The sequence below is a fragment of the Schistocerca nitens genome, chromosome 1, assembly GCF_023898315.1.
Source record: "Schistocerca nitens isolate TAMUIC-IGC-003100 chromosome 1, iqSchNite1.1, whole genome shotgun sequence".
NCBI lineage: Eukaryota > Metazoa > Arthropoda > Insecta > Orthoptera > Acrididae > Schistocerca > Schistocerca nitens.
In genome coordinates, this window is record NC_064614.1 from 468,398,721 (window position 1) to 468,424,960 (window position 26,240).

The window sequence follows — 26,240 nt, forward strand, 5'->3', positions numbered from 1 at the left end:
TAAGATTCACGACAGAATTATGTGTGGAACTTGATCGAACGTTATCGTGTTATCAGTCAAAAGGACTTCATCGACACTAGGAAATAATAATAAATAATTATTATTTGTGAAATAATTTAATTTTCTGTGTCAATAATATCTCAGACAATGTTCATGGAAAACAGGCCATGCAAATCATCTTTGTTATCTGTGACATTTGTAGATCAAGGACACTTCTTCTTTGAACCATTGAACTGACTGGACCCGATTGATGTAACACTGAGGTCTGTAAGGAACTGTAATGTGTTGTTAATTAATAATTGCAAAATAGAGTTACTTTGGATGTAAAATGGTTTTTATTTACTTCAAAGTCTAATCCATTGTAATTCTCATCCTATATAATGTTAATTTTTCCGCTCAGCTACTAAGGAGCGCCGCCATTAGCGTTAGTGATTTTAAGCGCAATTTATTAATAAATGGTAGAAAATTAATAAGCAATTTTCACTGAGAATATTTTCAAATGTTAATGCATAATGAGGCTAAAGCAAAATGATTTAATACATATTATTTGTTTGTGGTAAAATAGGATCTGGAGCGACAATCGATAAGTGATTGTCTCGTGTCAGCTGCCATCTTAGTAAAATATTGCAGCGGCAGCTTTGAATAGAAATTTTATCAGACGCAGATGTTGTTGGTTATAAATAACTATTATAATAACTGTGGATTAGTGGCCCAAAACCTACTTTGAAAAGACAATTTCAACTTAGATTGAATCGTTAAATACAGTGCAGTAGCACGTTACGTTATATAAATTTTTACCTGCTGATGTATGTAGCCTGATTATTCGCACTACTTTCATGAAATATTTTAACAGGAAAAATACGTCAGTGTTATGTGCGTGTAGTATTCTGTGACAAACTGTTCATTTTGCTAAAGAGAAGTGCTTCCACCTCATATAACAGTAGTATTAAATTTGATAAATGATCTGCAGTTAAATGCCATTTACACTACTTTACAGACAACATGACTACACAAATCTCAGGTGAAGATTTCTTTACAAAGTGACGTTTATCAACCGGGAAAAGCAATGTTGACATCAAACGACTTGTTACGTTGATAATAGCACGACACATAATCAAGCCTCGAATATCCCAGCACGCCACAGCGTTATGCTTGATTTCGAAGGAATTAGGTCATCCGCTAATGAGTATTTATTGAATGTAATGCACGACTGACCGAAATAATATTGAAAGCTTTAAACGGCGATCCATACTTACGTGGCACGTTCATTCTCAATATTCATAAACAGAGGCTGTTTGGAATCTTTAAATGTCTGTTTCACAAAACTAATCAATGGAATACTTCGACGATAAACAGTATCAGCTTCATTAGGTAGCAGGACTTATCTTTCTTTTTAAAATAACCTTGTGACTTTGTTATACGAATTACTTACCAGTTTTCCTAGTGTGTGCTACGAGTTACGGATATTTGAGGGCATAGCCCATCCTTATTCTCTAACTGCTACAGCCCCTATTTCTGTGTGATATTTACGACTTCAGACCTCATCGGGAATATATTTTATTGCTGCAGTATCACAGAGAGTATTTCCTCAGGAATACTACGGTCGTATTGAGTCAATATACGCTTCACTCTCCTGTCTTGGATTAATCACAACAATAAAAAGGGAAGTGTTTGAGATTAATCAAGACCAAACCGTGTCAATCCCAAACAGGCAGACGGACAAACCTCTCATATATGAGCTCCATAGATCGCACTGAAGTTCATGAATAAGTTTTGTGTCCCGAACTATCAACAGTTCATGTCCAATGAGTCATAACCATTTGTGCGTATTTCACTGAGTAAAAACACCTTGTGAAATGATAGGATTGAGAAGATTACAGATTTAATCTCACTAAGGTAGTTCACTAGCATCCAACGAAAGACAAAGATCCATATCACATTCCCTGTGTAACGCGTAGTTCGGATACTAGTTTCTGTTATAATAACAAAACGCTACTGTGCCTTTACGCTACAAAGTGCAAACAGAGCCATACACATACCATGTTTGAGATGGGGCGCATCGTGTAAAAAACCTAAAAGAATAATTTATACACGAATCGTAAAACTACAGGGCATTAAACAGAAAATATCGTGCCGAGAAACAGCTCATACGTATTTCATACGATGTACAGTTTTCCGTAGGCACTTAAAAGTAAGGAAGTACTTTGGTTTCACATACAGGAGCACATGACATATTACACCATCGAAATACACCACACAACATATCTGCCATACATGGAACTTCCTTAATTCGGTAGTTTGGTATGTTAGAAGAAACAGTCGTCGTGCACGTAGTTTCCTGTGGTATAAATTCCGCCGTTTATCTTGTGCGTCAAGTGCCAGACATAGGGGCATCACAATGTCGCTGTTAACTCGCGAACAGCAGTAAGTACTCCTATCCGATTCTCCAGATTCTCCTGCTCGGCGAATCTGCACTTTTAAGAACCCAAATAACATTAAAATTGCAAAGAATTAGTTTCACATCAAAACAAGCGACTAGCTGTTAATTTTATCTGATGCTTATATTTTCTTAAAAACCATTAATACAGTTGGAATCTGTATCAAGATGCTCCATATGTTGACCAATAAATTGTTCATTTATTACTGTTTCACTTTTTCCAATTTTGTTGTATCATAATTGTGACGCGATGTTTGACTCCACCATACACCTCTTTCTGCCGTGTGCCAGTCTGTTCATCTACACTATCTGCTGCAGGCAGTATACACAGTAATAGGCTTTACTTACTCTAATCTGCGTCTAACTATATATATATGTTCCCGGTAACACTCCTTCGAGTGTCAGTTTAACAATTCTTGGGTACTTCATCACATTTGTGTGTGTATGTTGCCTGTTCTTTGAGACACCCCTTTTGAAATACCTCATGTTTCATCAACTTTCGTATAATATTACATTTGTTGTTTAAGAAACTTATTATATTTTGTTAAAGATCCCTTCTCTTGCCAGTTCCAGTGTGCTACTTACGAATGTTACCTCAAAAACATTTATTTGTGATCTTAATGCCACCTTCAACTTCAGAAATTCGACGACTAGAAATGTATACTTAACCTTTATAATAATGTCTCACAGATAATATTGTTGAAGATAGTTTTCTTCGTCAGTTACAGTGTGCTACTAATAACTATACCTCCGAAAACTCCGGCCATCCTGATTTAGGTTTTCCGTGATTTCCCTAAATTATTCCAGGCAAATGCCGGGATGGTTCCTCTGAAAGGGCACGGCCGACTTCCTTCCCCATCCTTCCCTAATCTGATGAGACCGCTGTCTGGTCTCCTTCCCCAAAACAACCCAACCCCTCCGACAAGCTTCTGAAATTCGACTATTAGAAGGTATTCTGCCCATTGTTTAATGCTGATAGGTCATATAATTTTACATGTCACAAAACGAAAGTCGTCTTCTAACTGACGCCATCCCTTGATTCAGTTACAGTAGACTTAGAGTGTATTCTTCCTATGCTTTTATTATTATTACTATTATTCAACTTTTCTTTCAATATACTGAGAGTTATCGTTTTTTACTCAAGAACTGGCCAAAACATCATTTGTATTATGATATTATAATGAAACAGTATTATTGTTCTTGTACATAGTGTGTTGTTGAGATCTAACATACTTATTTCGTGAAATGTGTAAGTTTTAATTACAATGATAAATACACAGTTAAATTATTGTTGTAGACCTAAGATGCTAAAACCAACAATTTATAGTGTTTGAGCACATTAATTACTTAAAATTCTTTATTGTTTCAAAAGGTAACAAAATATGCGTATGAAAGAAGGAAGCCATTAGGCTTGTAGGAGTCCCACCTTTTGCTCTTATCGTCACCATTTCGAGAACCCTTATTCTACAAGAGAGACCGCGATGTAGGCAGTCGCGAGACACAGTCTTGAGATAGGAATAACAGGTGGCCTTGTCGCATTCCGTTTTGGTAACACAGTTCACTCGGATTAAAACTTGACCGCAGGCAGACTGAGCAAGGCACAAATAATTAGACACCAGTCAGCGAACAGTCGTGTTTCATACTGCGTTCCACAAAATATCATTCTTTGTGCTAACGTCTGCACAAAATATTGGAGGAAGTTATTTATTAATATTTCTGTATTAAAAAGTCGCCTCTGGTAATTATTAGCCATGACTTCTATTATTGGTTTGTAACGATTGCGCAGTTTTGCTTCTAGGACGTTGAATCTGTTCAGCCTTGGTGATGCCATTGTCCTAATGTTTTAAGCAGACACATGAAGAATTTTCAGAAAGGTTTTTTGCTACCACATTGTCAACTGCTCTGCAATTAATGAGCCAAGCTACAATTTCTTTTTATTGTCATTACTGTAAAACAGAGCCAGACAATTCCAATCGTTCTGTGATCAAGTGTTTTGTTCAATATATTGTCATTTATAGCTACAGAGTATTAGTTTTTGATTTCAGAGTCTACATCAGTTTTCTTAAATCTTAGTTTCAAATGTAACGGAAATAGTTGTAACGGCAGATGCAGTAGCTGAAGTGTTTCTAAACGTTAGAAGTCGTAACGTTACATAGTTTTGATGGGTCGCTTTGCTACATCATTTGAGTGAATCTGATTAGCATAAATAGAACTTCAAATTAATTACCTTTAACTGAATTGTGGAAAATCTGAAAATACTGAAAGAAAGTCAATAAATATCTTGTCACTGGAGTTCTGGTTCTCAACTGTAAGTTTCAATTTTATTAAATATAACTTGAATAACTGTACCAACCTGAACACACTTAACGTTCAAAATTCGTTCCTTCAGAATGTGGCGACCGTATCTAGTGAACAGAAGCATTAAATTTCAGGAGGAATTTCTAGGTGCGAGGTAGTCACAGTTCCTGTCTCAGTTGTGAACCGAAATAAGGATGAGCAGCGAAGTTCGTCGAATACTTTGTTGCTAAATACTATGCCCCAATCGTTTGTCAGCTACACGGTTCAAAAGAAATTCGATAGCCAAACTAACACGCGGTCAAGATTAGTTACAGAGTGCAGTGGTTGTTAAGTTAATTGTTCAAAGTGCAAATTTTGTTGTTATGTGGGCTCGCAATTACGACAGACAGACGATGTCGTAGCAAGGTCATGCTGCTTCACAGACGAGATTTTACTCTCGAAAAAACTAACGTAAGTGGGACACTACAACTGAGTATGGGAAAGAAGGCTAAAGGCTCGTTATAATATCTAATATATGCGCAAGTTTCAAAAAAAGATAATGAATTCAGCTCTCAGTCGAAAATCCCATCTGTAGTTTATTGCAGATCTAGATTTGAGCTGTTGAATAGAAATCCTCAGTCCGTTTAAAGTGAGTCATATAGACTCGTCTAGCTTGTGGCAATACATGTTATTATACGACTTAAACACGTACGAATTCTGAGGCAGTTGTTTACAAAGCAGTACAAGCAGCCACAGCTTAGACCATAAGGGTCGTGCACAAGTTGTTTCTCTGAGCACCTCCAACATCTGTTGAGCTATTGTAATATGTTCTCACTCTTTCAGGCGTTAACAACACATACCTGCCTTACTCCTCTTTGTGAGTCATCCATCATTAGTTGCCACATTTCATCATTACAAATTTAAGTATTTACAGGTCCATACATAAATTCCTTTTTTGTGTGCTATCTGCTCGTGAATTCTTCAGCAGTTCGTAGCTCCATCGTTCATAACAATTTTTGACTACATATTTTCTCATTTCTGCACTACTGCCCAACGTAATTATATGCAACAGTTTTTATATTTTTTTCTGGTGTTATTATCTTTTTACAGATATGATTTTCATATCCTTGTGCTTTACGTGCCTGATATTTCTATTTTCTCAACCAGTTGATCATATGTTCTGAAAACCTGCTGTTAATGGGTAGTGTAGGTGATAGGTAATCATGTCAGATCGATTTATATGCCAAAAAGACGGCGGAAGGATTCATTAAGAGCTATCTCATTATAATTTCAAGTATAAACGGAACAACGTTTTTGCTTTTGATCTGCAGAGGGTTTTTTTTAAAAACAGTTTTCTTGTTATTTCCAAACAATGATCAGTTGGTTGTATTATCTATTAAGCAGTATAATATTTCAGAAATTGTGTATCTCATTATCGTGTCATTTACTTTCTAATTAATTTGTAAGTACATATATAGAAAATAACTGAAATTAAATGTTTTCTTAATTATAAAAGAAACCTCAGAAAAAAATCTAGAAACACCAGAACTCATAAAAATAAAATAAAAATGGGTTTACTTTATTTTAAAATACTTTATTTATGTTCTTAAGTACTTGTATACACCATCACTTCATTACATTTGAAATCTAGCACATGTGAGAGAAGATTATAAATAAGAACTGAATGAAATGGTGAGTTCATTACGCCAGGCAGAAGAAATTCTTAATCCACACAAATATTATCTATAATGGGCATCTCTAAGTGGTAAGGGTAGTTGTGAGTTTGATGATGTAACACCTACCAGAAGAAATAATTGTTGTTGGTGACAAACGGAAGTGACTCTAGAAAAATAACATCACACTGATATGGGGTGACTAGATAGTGCCCTGGAAGGATATCTTTCTCATTTCTGAAGTTGTCCTGAAAACATTACTTCAAAGCTAATCAAGTTTCAAATATTTTTATGTAGACTGCACGTATCCACCCTTAAAACGCCTCATACGTTTTTTAGGCGCTGTTTATCTCAGACGAATTAGCTCCTCGAAATTCCACTGAAGTCATATCTGCAATACACATTAAAGCAGAATATACATCATATTTTTTTTCATTTCTTCTAATCTTTCAGATTAAATAAATTTGCGTAAAAAATTAACGTTCCACCTACAGAATGTACTTTAACAATTGCATTAAGAGAGACGTCGAGTTTCGTGTGTCGTAGCTCGTTTTTACGGCAGCGAAAACAATATAAGGACTTGTTCGTGCATATTTCATATTCCTGATCATTTAATAAGTTACAAATTCATGTTTTCATCACCGACCTGTTAATTTCTGATAGGTTACTACAAATTACGTGAATTAAGTTGCGACAGTTTAGTGAAAAAAACGGATAAAGCCCATTCGCAAAAGGCTTCAGTTTAACGACTAGTCGACATCGAGGTAATTAGAGACAGAACACTAATCTTGATTGAACAATGGAGCGTAAGAAAATTTCCCTGAGCGTAAACAATTATTCTAGCACTGATCTGAAGTTAGTGCAATCACGAATAACTTTAATCTTTGTGGTCCAGATAGAAATTTGAAACAAACAACACCTGCTGAATACAATTCTAATTTCTTTGCGACATCGTTTAGTGTCATTCAATGGAATTAAATCATCGACAACATGTTTCACGTAAGGTCAGTCCACGACTCTTCGAGAACGTGACCAGAAACCCACGTTCCATTAATCTCTGAGAGTGGACTACCAGAGGAGATTAAATAGTTTTGAAGGCCAAATGACGTAGTGAATAACGAAAGGAAAGCAGGCTCTTACTTTTCCTGGTGTTTCCGCGAATTCTCTTATAACAAATCTGCAAAGGTGGTAGACGATGTCTGGATCCATGATAATAATGACTTCGATTTACTTGGGACTGCCGAATTTGGGATGTTGCTGATTGAAAAGGACAGCATTCTACGACATCTGATATTAATCTCTGAGACAATTTCTGTAACAAAACATTTTTGAGCTATGATCTGAGAAATTTTTGCGTGAAATTTTCTGTTACCACTGACCAATACGAAAATACTTCACAGATTCGGCCACGAAACCATCCTAAAAGATTACTAGTGAAGCCTGACAATGTCTGGGAGGAGACGGCGGTGTTAATGTGGTTCATTAAATAATTTTATTTTTATGTAAAAACAAGTTTCATTGCCTAGACCGCAATTTTGCTGTTGCAATTAAAGTACGATAACTAGTTTTGGTTGCTGTCTGCAACACCTCCAGATCGCTCCACACGTGAAAAAGCATTGGAAAGCTTCGTTAGCTGTGTTCATGCAATAACATGCAATCATAAACACCGAGACAATAACAGTACGTAGTTTAAAAACAACCTGGCTTGCTCACGGTGATGTTTTTAAGCTACGTAATGTTATTGCCTTGATATTTACGAATTAATGTGATGCTTCTTTTTCACATGTGGAACGATCTTAAGATGGTTGCAGAAATAAAAAAGAACCGACTAGCTATTTCTGTGACTGTAATTAACTTTACAACGACGAGGTGTCAAACCTTGACCATCCTTCGTTCGTTCCCAAATTCCCGCGATCTTTACCAACCAACTGCATATCCACATTGTCTTCACGAATTCTCCGCAACGCGTCCATCGAAAGGGGTGGGAAGTATAGTACCGTGTTACATCATCTCCAGCTCATTTGATATTAAAAAATATTAACTGATCGACGCACGGAAGGAACCTCTTCGGCAGCCTACTGCCCCTGTGACTTGGGTCTAGTACCAGGAGGCGGAACGTCCACGTTGCGGACGTCTATGCACGTGGCGACGTTGCGCATATCGATGACGAAACCCTCCGGACAGCCGCACATGAAGCCGTTCGCGACGTTGACGCACAGGTGGGTGCACGGCGCGTACCTCCTGCCGTTCTTGTCGCGCGCGCACTCGTCGTGGTCGTCACAGGACTTCTGGTCGTCCATGAGGAAGTAGCCCTTCCTGCACTTGCATTTGTAACTACCGATCGTATTCACGCACTTATGAGAGCACTCAGACATATTTCGCTGACATTCGTCGATATCTTCGCACGACTTTTTATCCGGCATCAGAGAGAAGCCGTCTCGGCATCTGCAGCTAAAGCTGCCATCTGTGTTCTCACATTCCTGGGCGCATCCAGACACGTTCCGGCCACACTCGTCTATATCCTGACATGACTTTTGATCCTCCTGTAGCGAATAACCCTGTTTGCATTTGCAGCGATAACTACCAATTGTGTTTTCACACTCGTGAGCACACCCTGAAATATTTTCGCTGCATTCGTCTATGTCAAACCACATGTCCCTACAAACGTCAAAATAAAACCCTTTCAGATATCCGCCCCCACATGTGCTAGATTCGTTGAAGGAAGTATTATTACCTACCGACTTAATCACACCACTACGACTTGTACCATTTCTCCATATAGAAGACACAACCTCGTCAATACTCTTACAATTTATATCTGAATAACAATTCACCGGCTTCGAAAGCATTGCTGAACAGTTATGGATTTGATCCTTCATTGCAAATTGAAAACTCATTCCAGATACACAAACTCTTCGATCCGCCCACATCTGATGTTGTTTGGATCTTGTATCTTCTTGGAATTGTTTAATATTTTCAATGTTGACAGCTGCTTGTTCACCATACAGTACCTGGAAAAGGAACCTTCATTTAGACACATAGCATACATACTGAGTCGCTGCATAAAAAATGGTTCAAATGGCTCTGAACACTATGGGACTTAATTTCTGAGGTCATCAGTCCCCTAGAACTAAGAACTACTTAAACCTAACTAACCTAAGGACATCACACACATCAATGCCCGTGGCAGGATTCGAACCTGCGACCGTAGCGGTAGCACGGTTCCAGACTGTAGCGCCTAGAACCGCTCGGCCACCCCGGCCGGCAGTTGCTGCATAAATTGGTAGCATTTTTCCATAACATTAATAAAAATAACAGATACATGTAACAGATACTTTCGTCATCAATTATATTCTTCTTCACTGTTAGCAATAGTCTGTCAACGTTGGAATAATTTTTCGATTCCTCGGCTCTAGAAATTACGTGGTTTTGAAGCGAACAACTCGTCGAGCCATGTTCGGAGCGCATTTTCATTCGAGAAGGAAGTTCCTTGAGGTTGAATAAATAGAGAGCGAACAAGGTAAACATCCTAGGGCACATGATCAGGTGTATAAGGTGAGTGCGGAATGTTCGCAATCCAACTACTGTGCAATGTTGTTTGTCAGTCTAACACAACGCCGGTGTGTCTTATCGAGAAGTAGCACCGCTCCACATAGTCTTCCTGGTCGTTGTTCTTGGCCTGCGTCTGTGAGGCGCCTCAGTTGTTGACAATAAATGTCAGGAGTGATGGTTGCACCTCGGAAAGCAATTCGTAGTACACCACACCGTCCCTGTTCCACCAGATGCGTGCGTTATCTCTAGTGGATGAGCACAGGACTTTGTACGGAGAACTGTTCCTTTGTCTGGCTTCAACTATTCCTTTCTTATGTGTATGTTCGCATAAAGACACTGCTTCTCGTCACCAGTAACAATCAAGAATAGGAATGACCAACGTTGTTCACGAGCGGGCTGATTACAAGCAAGCAGAGACGCGCACAGGGCCACCCGCTGACTTTGGTGATTGTGGCTCAGGACGTGCGGTACGTACACACTCAGTTTTTGAACTTTCCCCACTTCATCAAACGTCGTGCGATGGTGAGATGATCACAGTCCATCACATCTGCTAGTTCTCGAATGCGTTGACATGGATTATTGTGGATTAATGCATTTAAGCGATCTTCATCAAACCTCAAGGCCTTCCTGAACGTGGAGCCTCACTGACGTGATGACTTATGCAGTTAAACAGAGAACCGACTCATGGCGATAACATAATAGACCTTCTGGTGACAAACAGACCCGAACTATTTGAAACAGTTAACGCAGAACAGGGAATCAGCTATCATAAAGCGGTTACTGCATCGACGATTTCAGCAGTAAATAGAAATATTAAAACAGGTAGGAAGATTTTTCTGTTTAGCAAAAGTGGCAATAAGCAGATTTCAGAGTACTTAACGGCTCGACACAAAATTGGCTATGGCCCTGAGCACTATGGGACTCAACTGCTGTGGTCATAAGTCCCCTAGAACCTAGAACTACTTAAACCTAACTAACCTAAGGACAGCATACAACACCCAGCCATCACGAGGCAGAGAAACGACACAAAATTTTTGTCTCAAGTACAGATAGTGTTGAGGATCAGTGGACAAAGTTCAAAATCGTCGTACAATACGCATTAGATGACTATGTGCCAAGCAAGGGCGTTAGAGAGGGAAAAGAGCCACCGTGGTTCAACAAACAAGTTAGAAAACTGCTGCGGAAGCAAAGGGAACTCCACAGCAAACATAAACATAGCCAAATTCTTGCAGACAAACAAAAATTACGCGAAGCGAAATGTAGTGTGAGGAGGTCTATGCGAAAGGCGTTCAATGAATTCGAAAGTAAAGTTCTATGTACTGACTTGGCAGAAAATCCTAAGAAATTTTGGTCTTATGTCAAAGCGGTAGGTGGATCAAAACAAAATGTCCAGATACTCTGTGACCAAAATGGTACTGAAACAGACGATGACAGACTAAAGGCCGAAATACTAAATGTCTTTTTCCAAAGCTGTTTCACAGAGGAAGACTGCACTGTAGTTCCCTCTCTAGATTGTCGCACAGCTGACAAAATGGTAGATATCGAAATAGATGACTGAGTGATAGAGAAACGATTAAAATCTCTCAAAAGAGGAAAGGCCGCTGGACCTGATGGAATACTAGTTCGATTTTACACAGAGTACTCGAAGGAACTTGCCCCCCCCCCCCCTTCTTGAAGCGGTGTACTGTAGGTCTCTACAAGAGCGTAGCGTTCCAAAGGATTGGAAAAGAGCACAGGTCATCCCCGTTTTCAAGAAGGGACGTCGAACAGATGTGCAGAACTATAGACCTATATCTCTAACGTCGATCAGTTGCAGAATTTTGGAACACGTATTATGTTCGAGTATAATGACTTTTCTGGAGACTAGGAATCTATTCTGTAGGAATCAGCATGGGTTTCGAAAAAGACGATCGTGTGAAACCCAGCTCGCGCTATTCGTCCACGAGACTCAGAGGGCCATAGACGCGTGTTCCCAGGTAGATGCCATGTTTCTTGACTTCCGCAAGGCGTTCGATACAGTTCCCCACAGTCGTTTAATGAACAGAGTAAGAGCATATGGACTGTCAGACCAATTGTGTGATTGGATTGAAGAGTTCCTAGATAACAGAACGCAACATGTCATTCTCAATGGAGAGAAGTCTTCCGAAGTAAGAGTGATTTCAGGTGTACCGCAGGGGAGTGTCGTAGGGCCGATGCTATTCACAATATACATAAATGACCTTGTGGACAACATTGTAAGTTCACTGAGGCTTTTTGCGGATGATGCTGTGGTATATCGAGAGGTTGTAACTATGGAAAATTGTACTGAAATGTAGGAGGATCTGCAACGAATTGACACATGGTGCAGGGAATGGCAACTGAATCTCAATGTAGACAAGTGTAATGTGCTGCGAATACATAGAAAGAAAGATCCTTTATCATTTAGCTACAATATAGCAGGTCAGCAACTGGAAACAGTTAATTCCATAAATTATCTGGTAGTAGGCATTAGGAGTGATTTAAAATGGAATGATCATACAAAGTTGATCGTCGGTAAAGCAGATGCAAGACTGATGGTTCAAATGGCTCTGAGCACTATGGGACTTAACTGTTGCGGTCATCAGTCCCCTAGAACTTAGAGCTACTTAAACCTAACTAACCTAAGGACATCACACACATCCATGCCCGAGGCAGGATTCGAACCTGCGACCGTAGCGGTCACGCGGTTCCAGACTGTAGCGCCTAGAACCGCACGGCCACTCCGGCCGGCACGCAAGACTGAGATTCATTGGAAGAATGCTAAGGAAATGCAATCCGAAAACAAGGGAAGTAGGTTACCGTACACTTGTTCGCCCACTGCTTGAATATTGCTCACCAGTGTGGGATCCGTACCAGATAGAGTTGATAGAAATAGAGAAGATCCAAGGAGAGCAGCGCGCTTCGTTACAGGATCATTTAGTAATCGCGAAAACGTTAAGGAGATGATAGATAAACTCCAGTGGAAGACTTTGCAGGAGAGACGCTCAGTAGCTCGGTACGGGCTTTTGTTGAATGCAGGTCGTTGCCTAGGAGGCACCAGAGTAACGTCACCGCCATAAATATCGTCGGGTGCCTTCAACAGGCAGCCGCCTGTGATGGGAGTCATCGCTCGTTTTTTCTTTTTTTTCCGCACTGTCACCATCGTTCTGGGACGCTGGCAGCATGAACGCCTTGACAGGGCCAGGAGCTGAGGACCCTGGCCCGCCAACGCCAGACAGCTGCCGCCGTCCCACTGCCACCTCCCCAGTCGCCAGCACAACAGAGGCCCCTGGCGCGCGGTTCTTGTTGCCGCAGTAAGTCTTTGCAAGGTCGTAGCGCCGCTGTCGAGGCAGTAGATTCGATTTACGCCAGCACAGCTCCAGATGCAGCAGCGGCCGTTCGTGTGAACGTCCGTCGATCACCTCCGTCACCAAGGATATTGCAACAGGAAGCAAACCTCACTCAGAGGCCCACTACCAATGTATTGAGTTGACCAATAAATGTTTTTATTCTGTCATCAGAAGCCATCCGTGGACACACCTTCACCATCCTCTTCCTCACGAGCAGCAGAGAACCCACGTTCGAATCTGGCGACGGGCAGTGAAGTCCTGTGCCTTCTAACACGCTCCGTTTACATATGGTCGTAGGATACCATCGCCGTTAGAAACACTAATAGTCAAGAATGGTAAGACAGGGGAATCTGTTAAGGAGTTCGCAAGAGTGATAAGGTAAGTATGTAGCACGGTGTCCATCTAATACACGAGCGCTAGAAAAGCGAAAATAAGTAGTGTTTCATACAGCAAGTGGTCAATGGATAATGTTACCGACTTCGTATTCTTCAAATAAGAAGTCGAAGAAATTGTTTACAAAATATCAACGATCACATCAACTTGTGGAAAGTACGTCACCAGTGAATGCCAAGATCCAGTTACTGACGAGGATAATGATTGTACGTGTGGGACTATAGAAACCATTTTGTGGGAGACTAGAAGTTATTCCAGGAATTGTACGGTTTGAACGGAAGAAAAATGAGAAAGAGAAGGTGTGGTGGAACGAACAAGAAGTCTTAGATGTACCGATGAGAGGACATCAGAGTAGATTTTCTTCGGTGTAAATACATCATGAGGTAGAGTGTAGATGGGTTGAACTGCTGCAGAGCACCAGGCAACTTTTATGGGGAGAAAGCGATTGCGTACATCAGGAGAGAAGATGAAGGATTTGTGGACCTTAGCCGCGCTACTGGTCATCGTCAGTGTAAAAGCATCTCATTAGCATCTCATTAGCAGGATCAGCAGCTAGAAGGTGGAGTTCTATTCGTAAAGCAAAAACATATGGTGATCATCAGTCAGCACTGGGTGATACAGGTTGTGTTTAATGCATGTGAAATGCGGAACGAGGTGAGATGACTAGAGGAAGCATTCAACAGTTTCTGACATGATGTAGAGCATCACGAATTCCTTAAAGGTGTTACGAGTATACATGGACTTACGAGAAATTGAGGGGCGAGATGACATGTTCTGGGGATTACATATAGAAGAGGTTTTATCAACGCAAACTGTGTTTGGAACTGGTGACGACGAGGACATAAGGGGTTTGAGCAACACGGTGAGAGTAGTAAAGCATTGGATAAAAGGAAACAAGGAAGCAAGTGAAGTGCTCATCAAACAGGTCACAAATTTGGAGAAAGGTGTTTTAAATAATACTGAATTATTAGGCCAGCTGACAGGGACAGTAATGAATTATACAAAAACAGTGTAAGTGTCGGTGAACTGGAACATTGAGATGTAACAAGTCGACGTAGAAATATTGGATAACGAAGTCGTTACAGATTTTTTAGAACAGTTTGTCGGAAGCATGCAGTGCGTTATCGTAATTGCGGGGAGCTATGCAACAGGCTGTGGTAAACCTGGGGTAAACCTGTTTATTTCCGGGTCAGAAACTGGAGGAGCCCAAGGTAATGACCGAAAAGACCTACCATCTCAGTTAAAGTTGGTCTTGGAACCTAGCCATAAAAACTTGCGTTTCCATTTTAACCTAGCAACGTAGAAGCAAAGACCGATTGACCAAATACGCACATTTCAGTTGCCTTTCCAGTAACAGGGAACGATGCAGAAGTTGTTACTAATTGCTGACGACAAGAGCGGGCATGCGGAAATATAAGAAGTGGGTTCACAGAAGTGTTACAGAGGTAAAGTTACGATAGTGAGAGATCGTCAAAACTGCTGCGCAGTGAAGTTAATACTGGGTCATAAAACTAAAAGGATTCCAAGAGAAGGCCTGAGTTGTACTTCCAGAAGCTTGAATCTCATTAGTTGTGCTCTACGTTAAACAAATTTATAATAGTAGCCAGTTGCTATGAACAGAGGAAGCAAACGGAACCAGACAGACTAGAGCTAGGCGGAAGAGTTTTGCCAGTAAACGTGACATCACGTGAGGTAGTGGGACCTACTTACCGTCTATTTGACACAATTATGGGAATTACTCATCTGAGCATTTCGCAGCCTCGGTTGTACAAATATTTGCCAGAGGAGCCTATAGAAGTACTACCAACCGCGAATCTCACTGTACTGAATCAACTTTAGGACCCGATTTGATTCAGTCCATATACAGACTCGTTAACAAGCAGGAGGGGTGAATCGGCGAATCTCCTTGGAGGCATTGATGCAGCATGTGGATCAGTACAGGGGAGAAACAGTCTTGACCGATGGCATACCAGGTACTACAGCGACACTTACTCTGCTTAGTGTAGTCCTTGTTTTCGCGTAAAAGATGCGAAACACAAGACGAAGTTCGGCCCCAGCCACCGTCAAAATCACGATTCCAAAAGTTGAAAGAGCAGTAGCGAAAAATATAACTGTACGTTAAGCTAAAAGGAAGCTAACGCAGATTAGTCTACGTAGTGCATAAGGAAACGTCAGGGTAAGAGCAATCTTGAGTAAAAAGCGGACTAGAGCCAATTGGGAAAACGTCCAGGAAACTTGTTAGCCTAGTTTCCATATGGATAATCTAGTTGAAAGTGAACCAAACGACTAAATCTCGTTGAAGAGGAGGGCAGTGTAGCGCACCGACCACATTTGGTAGACACGCCCAACGTAGGATGTGGTTTTTCGGTAGCACCAGCCGCAAGAAAGTGCGGGTGGTTTTTTCCTTTTTATATGCGGTCCGTCACAAAATTTTCTCGTGTGCCAGCCAACGTTTTCACGTTTTCATCTCAGAGTAGCACTTTCAATCTATGTCGCCAATTATTTGCCGGATGCATACCTATCTCGGTCTTCCTCTACAGCTTTAGTCTCCACAGCTCCATCTAGTACCATGGAAATTATTCCGTGAAGTTTTAATAGATGTCCTATCAACCCGCGCCTTCTTCTTTTGTCAGTGTTTCCGATATATTTCTTTCTTCGCTGATTCTGCAGTGAACTTCCTCATTTCTTACCTTATCAGTCCACATAATTTTCAACATTCTTCTGAGGCATTCTTCTGAGGCACCAAATCACAAATGCTTCGATTGTCCTCCGTTCCGATACTGTCCATGTTTCACTGTCATACAATGCTGTGCTCCAAACGTACATTCTCAGAAATTTCTTCCTCTAAGTAAGGCCTATGCTTGATATTTGTAGACTTCTCTTAGCCAGGAATCCCCTTAATATCAAAGATAGTCTGCCTTTTATGTCCTTTCTCCGTCCTTCATGGGTTAGTTTGCTGCTTTGTAGATGAATCCCTAGCTTCATCTACTTCCTGATCACCAGTGCTGATGTTAAGTTTCTCGCTATTCTCATTTCTTCCACTTCTCATTACTTTCGACTTTCGAATTACTGTCAACCCGTACTATATACCGACTAGACCATTCGATTAAAATATACTGTATTTCCTCCTCACTACCTCTCAGGACAGCAATGTGCCATCAGCGAATCTTATCATTGACATCCTTTCACACTGAATTTTAATCCCATTCTTCATTCTGGATTTTTTTTTTCGTTATTACTTCTTCGATGTCTAGATTTAACAGGAACGGCAAAAGACTACATCCCTGTCTTACGCCCTTTCTAATCTGAGCATTTCATTCTTCGTTTTCCAGTCTTATTATTCCCTCTTAGTTCTTGCAGTTATTGTAACATTACCCACCTTTCCCTGTAGCTTACCTTCATTTTTCACAGAACTTCAGACAACTTGCACCGTTCAACACTGTCGAAATCTTTTTCCATGTCGACAGGTCCTATGAACGTGTCTTGAAATTTCTTCAGTCTTCCTTCCATTATCAACCACAACATCAGAACTGCGTCTCTCGTGCCTTCACCTTCCTTAAAGCCAAAATGGTCTTAGCTTAACAAGTCTTCAACTTTCTTTTCTATTGGTCTGTATATTATTCTTGTCAGGAACACGGATGCATGAGATGTTAAACTGAAGTTTTCTTCTGTTGCCATGGTTTCTTCACCGTTACCATCTTTGTACAGTCGTGCTCAAAAGTACCCGAACGACCTGAATTGGATTTCGCCTGATTCGCATGCAACCCTCATAACGCAGCTGTCTAGGAGGTCCTCTAGTCGCTTCTTGGTACAGTCGTTTGACTATTGAAAATGGTTCCAACAAGTCACCACTAGAAAACTCTGCTCTGTATCGCAATAACTCAAGATGTAAGCTAATACCACGATACTACAAATATCAGGGAGCACCTTATTACAGATAAGATTGTCCTTAAGGCTTGTAAGCTCACAGTTATTGCTATAAATGACATACCTGAAATGTTACCACTCTCATTATTACGTCCGATAGGTAATGCACGTAGTAAGTTCGTCGTATTCATGATTTCCTCTACAAAGTAACATGCCATACTTGTTATTTAACACAAAATGGCATTAAAAATTTACGTTATTCACTACCAGCTAGTTGAGAATATGTATGAACTTCAAGTGACACGACGATCCGCCTCGTTCTGCATATGGCTTCAAACCCAGGTCATGCAGACTAAGATTTCGTGACTGACGGAAGCTAACAGTCCTTCCTGACTAGGCATACAGAGAGTGATATACCGGCAGGGGCTGAGGCACTGCGTTGTCTCGCCTTCTGCCGACAACGTCTGCTCCACTCGTCACTGTCGATGGTGTAAAATGCAACTAATCTCGTCCTTTAAGTAGCGGTTTACGAGTTCTAGCCGCTATTGACCTCGTAAGAGAGAGACAAAACACCACCCTCTTCGCTAGCTCTGTGGGGACGCGCTGACCTGTAAAAATGCAGCAGCATTTTGGCTTGTTTCCACTTCATTTCACTGACTCCCACTATGTATAGATCGAGCTGTACCATTTCCTATCTCAGATTTTCTAGCTTCCTACCGTGTTCAAGATTCTGACACTCCACCCCCAGACTCGTAGAACATTACCCTTTCGTTGGTTATTCGATCTTTTTCTCATGGTCACCTCCCTCATGGTGATCCTCTCCCCGAGATCCAAATGGGAAACTAGTATGGAATTTTTGGCAATGGGGAGCTCATCAAGAGACTTTTCAATTACATGCCACATATCCTTTGGATACACATTCTGCGTCTTTAATGCAGTGGTTCCTTTCCCTTCTGCATCCTCATGCCGTTCATCATTGCCAAATCTGCTACCTTCTAGGGGAAGTTCACCACACTCATGGCAACAAAGCGCCCTGACACTCTGCTCTCTCTTCCACGAGTTTGGACAAAGTCATTGGCAGAACGAGTGTGACTTCTTATGCCAGAGGTCCTCGCTCGCTATTGTTGACGATTTTTATTAAAAACTTCAGCACTGGGGACGTTCAAACCTGGGACCCAGGACGTTTTGATTATTAGTCGCAAACGCTACCCTGGACCACGGGTGCAGGTGTCAAACCTTAAAAAATATAACACAGTCGTCACAAGATCGTGAGGCGGGCTGGTCTAGTAAGGTGTGGGAGAAATAGAAATAGGTAGCAATACCTAAGCGGAAGAGGGTGGAAGCCTTTCCACTTAGGCGACCCATGAAATGTACACTTGCCGCAAAGCACAGCAAAGCCGAAGTAGATGCATCTCGCGATCATATAAATATCTAGCCAGTTTACACTAAAGTCACTTCTGTTAGCATCACAACGCTACCACCATGGGACTATGACGCCTGGGCGCCCTCTGGAGTGCTGTTCGTGGAGCACAGTCCGACTCTGCATTAGGGCTGTCCGCTCTGAAACCACGGGACTTGTAACATCACCACATCGCGCCAGCACCATCTCTGGGAAGAAACTTCCTGGCCTCCAGCGTGAGGCAGTGGATCATTGTGATTACGTGATCCGCCTGACGCCTACTGGCAGTGCAGCGTGTGTGATCCGTGCCACAACACACATGGACACAGCTAGCCAAGACCGCCTGCACCCTGAGTCACTGCTGACACAAGCAGACGTGTCACGAGCCACTGCCCATCTGATGCTGCACTCTGTCAGCATTGCGGGGTTACAATACACAGGAAGTCACTGGATGCCTCAGCCACGCTTCCTTTATTGAGTCACAGTGGGAAGCTGTGACACAGCAGTTTGGATTTTCAGGTTGTTTGATTAGTGCAGTGTCCCGCTGCACCCCAAATCTATCAGCCGTTACACAATGTTCCAGTTGACTACGACTCGGTCTCTTTCCTGTGTTATGGAATCACCACTAAACGATGCGTGGAAACTCGAGATCTAGACCCAGCTTCCAGTAGTCTAAGAATTTTCTGGAACATTTTCCTTAGGAGAATAGCGATCGGTAAAATTATATTAAAATTATTTATAAGAAAATCCTTCTAGATGTAAGTTCTATGTATTTCGTTTGGTGACTGGTTACGGTCCTTTATAACAGGGATTAGCAAACTTTTCCCGTCATGTCCCCTTTCTGAAACATACATTTTTTTGGCGCTCTGTCTCCCATCTTGTCATCCTTCCTCAGCACTTCTCATACTTGGCAAAGAAATGACACGTGGTATCTATTTACTTCTGTCTATTTACTGCAACTAGCAGATACAACAATATTAATAATAATAATAATAATAATAATAATAATAGTGTCATTCGAGCACATCAGAAGTAACTTTTTCGTTTTAAATTGTCACACACTTGTATTATTCATGCTGCGAGTGCAAAAAAATGGTTCAAATGGCTCTGAGCACTATGGGACTCAACTGCTGAGGTCATTAGTCCCCTAGAACTTAGAACTAGTTAAACCTAACCAACCTAAGGACATCACAAACATCCATGCCCGAGGCAGGATTCGAACCTGCGACCGTAGCGGTCTTGCGGTTCCAGACTGCAGCGCCTTTAACCGCACGGCCACTTCGGCCGACACTGCGAGTGCAATTATTGGAATTCAGCAAATATGCATATTCCGCTACACAGTTTTTTTAAATTAGTTCACAAATTCTTAGTTAGTTAAAATTTAACTGTTTCCAACCGTAATGGTTTTAGTTAATTTATAAATTTTTAATATTTCAAAGATGATAGTGTTCAAATGATGACAGAACAATATTCAATATTTAAATGCCAGTTAAAAACTGTTATGTTCAAACTGAGCACCCAAAAAGGAAAAAAACAAGAGTAAAAATGCAGACGATTGAAACTTCGGAATTTTTTTGACATTTGTACATCTAGCGAGTTGTTTGGGCATAAATTTATGAAGAAAGCAGATTCATTCGTGACTGGACCTTGAAACAGCAATTCACAGATTCTCTTACATCTGCAGTCGAAATCGATGTTTCATTTTGATTAATGCCATTGCAGAAAATGCTGACTCACACCAGCAACGCCCTTCTTGTTAAACTGGGATATTCATACCAAGTCTGCACCAACGATTTTCCAAGATACTTCGATTTCAATGCATTTCAAAGAGTTCTACGTCTGCACCCAAGAATCTTCAAGAGACTTCGATTTCAATACATTTTGAAGTCCCTATCACTAGAGAGTTCTAATGCGCCTCTTATTCCTCTGTTGGCAAGTGATCTGCGATAACCTTATCGAAGGGATTGTGTAGATCTAGTCATATTTAGATGAAGGTTCTGGAAATTTATTCTTGAATTGTTGATAAAGATTTTCGAGATGTACTACACTAATTCTATTAATTTTACGTGTATCCAACTCAGTTTTCTTCACGAAATCATTCAGACAAGAAAACATCTCGCAGTTATCCTTCTTCATCTGTCCAAGTTTTCTCTTCTTGAAGTGATACGTAAACAATTTCTAAAACTTCGGCCTAGTAGCACAATACAAGGAGCCGCAAGTGTAGGACTGCTGTTCTGTTTGAAAAGACGAAGCTCATTTCCCAGCTCCACAAAGCGACGAAGAACTTTAACACGAGACAGTCAGCGTATCTCCATGTGTAATAGAAGCGAATGAAGAGTAGAGCAAACCTCCTCGCAAACAATGTAAAATAGTCTGCTGTTTAAAGCTTTCAAAAAATTTACAGCACTGACTTCATCATTAGGCACTTCATAGATTTCCTGTTGTACTACTGTAGAATCCAATGTCTCCCTGTGTACCATGCAGCATGTGAATTTTACAGAAGAAGAAACAGAACACACTCGTGTCATGAATCCCTTTTTAGTTCCAGTAAATGCTGCCACGCGATCGGTACATGGGATTCTCTCACTGCTTTCTTAGGAATTGGTAGCTTTTCTTAGGAGTCTGACATTTCCTTTAGTTGTTGTCAAGGCACGAGAAATTTTATGGGTATGTTTACATGGAACGTACGTTCAGTCTCCAGGTATCTCTTTAGTTTTATAGGCTTCCAGCTATCGTTAGTTGAAATCTCCAAATGAAGAACACATTGCGGTCGTTTCTCATTATTGTAAAGCGTACTGGTAAAAGCTAGATATTTACAAACTTTGATTTTGTCTTTAGAGCTAACATTGCTGATAGGAACAGAGGAAGATGCGAAAGAAGAATGTACTTTAATTTCGAATCTTTTCCCTTGTTATAATTGCATATTTTCGAAGGGGATGAAATACTCGGTGAAACACTTCCATGGGATCTCTTGTTAGCACTGCGAATCAGCCACTCAGCCGTGGGAAGCCCGGTACTTGTATGACTTCATTCCAAATCCGATTAACTGCTACCATTGAACACACACTGGAATTCAACTTCTAGCTAACTCACTACCTTCCAGCAGACTAGACTGAAATCGGATGGATAGTGAAAATGGCTATGATTAACGTTCTTGTAGCCAATGTTGAAAGGAAGTAGCAGTCGCACTGTCAAGCGGCTTATTGACATTAGTGGTTGTTAAATGTTTGGTACGAAGCTAACAAAACGGGGGATCAGTGACACAGGCTGTGTGATGAAATACGAGTACGACTCATGATTGTCCTTACCATTCCTCCTGATAAGTCCTGCTGGTCAGTTCTTGTGAAATACGACAGCAGATTAACGATAGACCATCTTCCTAAACGTTCGAACGTGTGTGAAGTCTTATGGGACTTAACTGCTAAGGTCATCAGTCCCTAAGCTTACACCCTACTTAACCTAAAGTATCCTAAGGACAAACACACACACCCATGCCCGAGGGAGGACTCGAACCTCCGCCGGGACCGGCCGCACAGTCCATGACTGCAGCGCCCTTAGACCGCTCGGCTAATCCCGCGCGGCAGACCATGTTCCGAACTTGATTTATGTTGGTTTATGGAAATGAAGCTAGCAATATTTGTTCACGGGAAGACTTTTTCTTAGACAATATGAAATACACTGAAGCGCCAAAGAAAGTGGTATAGGCATGCATATTCAAATACACAGATATCTAAACAGGCAGAATACGGCGCTGTGGTCGGCAACGCTTACATAAAACAACAAGCGTCTGGTTCAGTTGTTAGATTGGTTACTGCTGCCACAAAGGCAGGTTATCAAGTTTTAAGTGAGTTTGAGCGTGGTGTTACAGTCGCCGCAAGAGCGATGGGACGCGTCTCCGAGGTAGTGATGAAGTGAGGACTTACTTGTAAGATCATTTCACGAGTGTACCGTCAGTATCAGGAATCCGGTAAAACATCAAATCTGCAACATCGCTGCGGCCGGAAAAAGATCCTGCAAGAACGGGACCAATGATGATTGAAGAGAATCGTTCAGGGTGAAAGAAGTGCAACCCTTCCGCAAACTGCTGTACATTTCAGTGCTGGGCATCAACAAGTGTCAGCATGCGGGACATTCAACGAACCGTCATCGATACGGGCTTTGGGAGCCGTAAGCCCACTCCTGTAACCTTGATGACTGCACGATACAAAGCTTTACGCCTCGCCTGGACCTGTCAACACCGACGTTGCACTGTTGACGATTGGAAACATGTTGCCTGATCGGACGAGCCTCGTTTCAAATTGTATCAACGGATGGACGTGTACGGTTATGGAGACAATGTCATGAATCCAGCAGCATGTCAGCAGGGGAATGTTCAAGCTGGTGGAGGCTCTGATATGGTGGGGGGGGGGGGCTGTTGGTGTGATATGGGACCCCTGATATGCCTAGATACGACTCTAACACGTAACATTTCTGTTTGATCACCTGCATCCATTCATTTCCATTGTGCATTCTCACAGACTTGGGCAACTCCAGCAGGACAATGCGACACCACACACGTCTAGAATTTCTACAAAGTGGCTCCACGACCACTCTTCTGAGCTTAAACTCTTCCGCTGACCACCAAATTCCCCAGAAATTAAATTTATTTAGCAGTCTGGGACACCTTGCAAAGTGATGTTCAGATGAGATCTCCAGGCCCTCATAATCTTAGGAATTTATGGACAGCGCTGAAGGATTCATGTTGTCAGTTCCCTGCAACACTACTTTAGACATTCGTCAAGTCCATGCCATGTTATGTTGCGGTACTTCTGCGTGCTTGGGGGGGGGGGGGGGGGGGGTAGACGATAGTAGGCAGGTGTACCAGTTTCTTTGGCTCTTCATTGCATAAATATTTCAATGAAAGCCAGTGTCCCCTTCTTTTACTCCCCTTCCAAGGGAGGGGGCTGTCCCCCACTTTGAAAGACAGCTGTTTTATAAGACCACCATCAGACCATTTATTACTCTGTAAATGAGAGTAATATATAGTAACAAAGGATATTGCGGAGACATGACTTAGCCGCAGCCTGGGGAACGTTTTCAGATCGAGATTTTCGCTCTGCAGCGGTGAGTGCGCTGATATGAAACTTTCTTCCACCAGTGCTAGTTCTGTAAGGTTCGCAGGAGAGCTTCTGTGAAGTTTGGAAGGTAAGAGACGAAGTACTGGCAGAAGTAAAGCTGTGAGAACGGGATGTGAATCATGCTTCGGTAGCACAGATGGTAGAGCACTTGTCCGCGAAAGGCGAAGTCCTGAGTTCGAGTCTCGGTCCGACACATAGTTTTAATTTGCCAGGAAGTTTCATATCATCGTGCACTCCGCTGCAGAGTGAATATCTCATTCTGGATTCATACAAACCGTTCTTAAATAGACAAGAACGTTTAGCCCAGTGACACAGATCAATATGAATATATTCTGCCCTCTATACGTGCTTGTATGAAAGTGAGTGTCTTAAAGATGGTTGACAGAACATCAACTGGTTACGAAAGCTACCTAGCTGAGTCGACATGCTTCGCTATGAGCCAAAGATGTTGCGGCAACCAGTCGGGAACGATATGGAAGTCGATGAGGACTGCCTCCAGTGGTGTTACCTGCGGCTGTCTTTCTTGTACATATAAATGTTTCATTGTCTGTTGTTACGTCTCATTCATTGCATTTGTAAAAACTCTAGGACCTTGTAAACTATTACCCTGGAGTATTTTACCATAACTGCACAACACGCAACTAACAATTCATGTACACATGGAAAAGAGCTGCATATAAGACCACTGAACGCAGGCTGCTCGACTTTCATGTCGATCCCGACTGCATACTGCAACATCTTTCGTTCTCGGCGAAGCATATCGACTCACAGTCGTCGCCCTGGTAATCAGGTGGTGTCCTATGAACCATGTTCGGCACACTCACGTCGATACAAGCAATTACAGAGGGCAGTACATGCTGAAATCAGCCAGTGTCATTGCGTGAGACGTTCTTCTCTATTTAACAGCAGTTTATAATGCATGTCTTTTATGAACATTCATAACAACGCTAATTGTTTTTTGTATGACTTGAACTTACAATAACATACTTTCACAAACTGCTCTCGCAGATTACAATAACGGTCCTCTACGACAGGTAGCGTGGTGTAGGATGCCGCGGGCAGAGCTTCCACTATAAAACCACGAGCGACAGAGCTACACCCACTAGTGGTGTTCCACACGGTTCCAGAGCAGCCTCCTCCACGCCCCCAGCTTCCATCAATGCTAAAACATATATTTATTTTGTTATTTTGTGTTATTCCCCGACAACTTACAATATGTAATAATCTTCTTTACAGAGTAATGAATGATCTGATGGTGGTCTTATAAAAGACAAAAGCCTCTCGTCAAACGAAACACACAACGGAAAAAAAAATATCTAAACGCCAAGAAGGAGTTGTGCGATATAAATTAATATTGGTAGGCGTGTTTCTACATCCGAAAGATGATGTATGTTCAGATTTCGCGCCAATCGTATAGAAGTGGAGCTAGTACCGCCTCCTTGGGGATGCAACTGAGGTTTGCTTTAAATACACGCTGTAGCGTCGTGAGCGTTAGTTAAATTTGAGATTAGATGAGGAGAACTGATGATAGTTAAGAACGCCTATGAGGCGACTGAGACGCCACTGTCAGCACCTCACTCAGTTTGAAAGAAGTCGTGTAATAGGGTACGAGACGCTGGGTGTCCCTTCTGCGATATTGCAGAAAGACTTAAAAGAAATTTAGCCACTTTACCTGATTGATGGCAACGGTGGTCACGAGAATGTATAGTAGCAAGAGGACTCGGCTCCAGACGGCCACTTGGCATTACCGAGAGGGAAGACTATTGTGTTCGGCGTACGGTTCTGTCGTATTGTAATGCATCCCCAGCAGAAATGTGAGCAGCAGTTGGTAAAACAGTTACACAACGAACCGTAACAAATTGGTTACTTCAAGGAGAGCTCCGAGCCAGACGCCCTGTAGCGTGCATTTCGTTGACCCCAAACAGCAGCCATTGGAGACTTTAGTCGTGTCAAGCGAGAGTTCACTGGAGCCAGGGTGGATATCTGCTGTGTTTTCTGATGAAAACTGGTTCTGTCTTGGTGCCGGTGATGGCCGTGTGCTGGTTAGAAGGAGGCCAGCTGAGAGCTTGCAACCAACCTATCTGCATACTAGACACACGAGACCTAAACCTGGAGTTATGGTCAGGGGTGCGATTTGTATGACAGCAGGAACAGTCTCGTGGACCACGACCTTATACC

At 41.7% G+C, this 26,240-nt stretch overlaps 1 protein-coding gene across 2 annotated transcripts in view; it reads right to left on the reverse strand.

Annotated features, from left to right (window-relative positions):
* Positions 1–6,325: 6,325 nt before the first annotated feature.
* LOC126236015 (fibulin-1-like) overlaps positions 6,326–26,240 on the reverse strand; it is a 45,597-nt gene continuing 25,682 nt past the window's right edge. For both annotated transcript variants that reach the window (XM_049945040.1, XM_049945030.1), the window contains exon 3: positions 6,326–9,398. In XM_049945040.1, the coding sequence (XP_049800997.1) occupies positions 8,463–9,398 (936 nt within the window). In that variant the 3' untranslated portion in view covers positions 6,326–8,462. The remainder of the gene's footprint in view (positions 9,399–26,240) is intronic.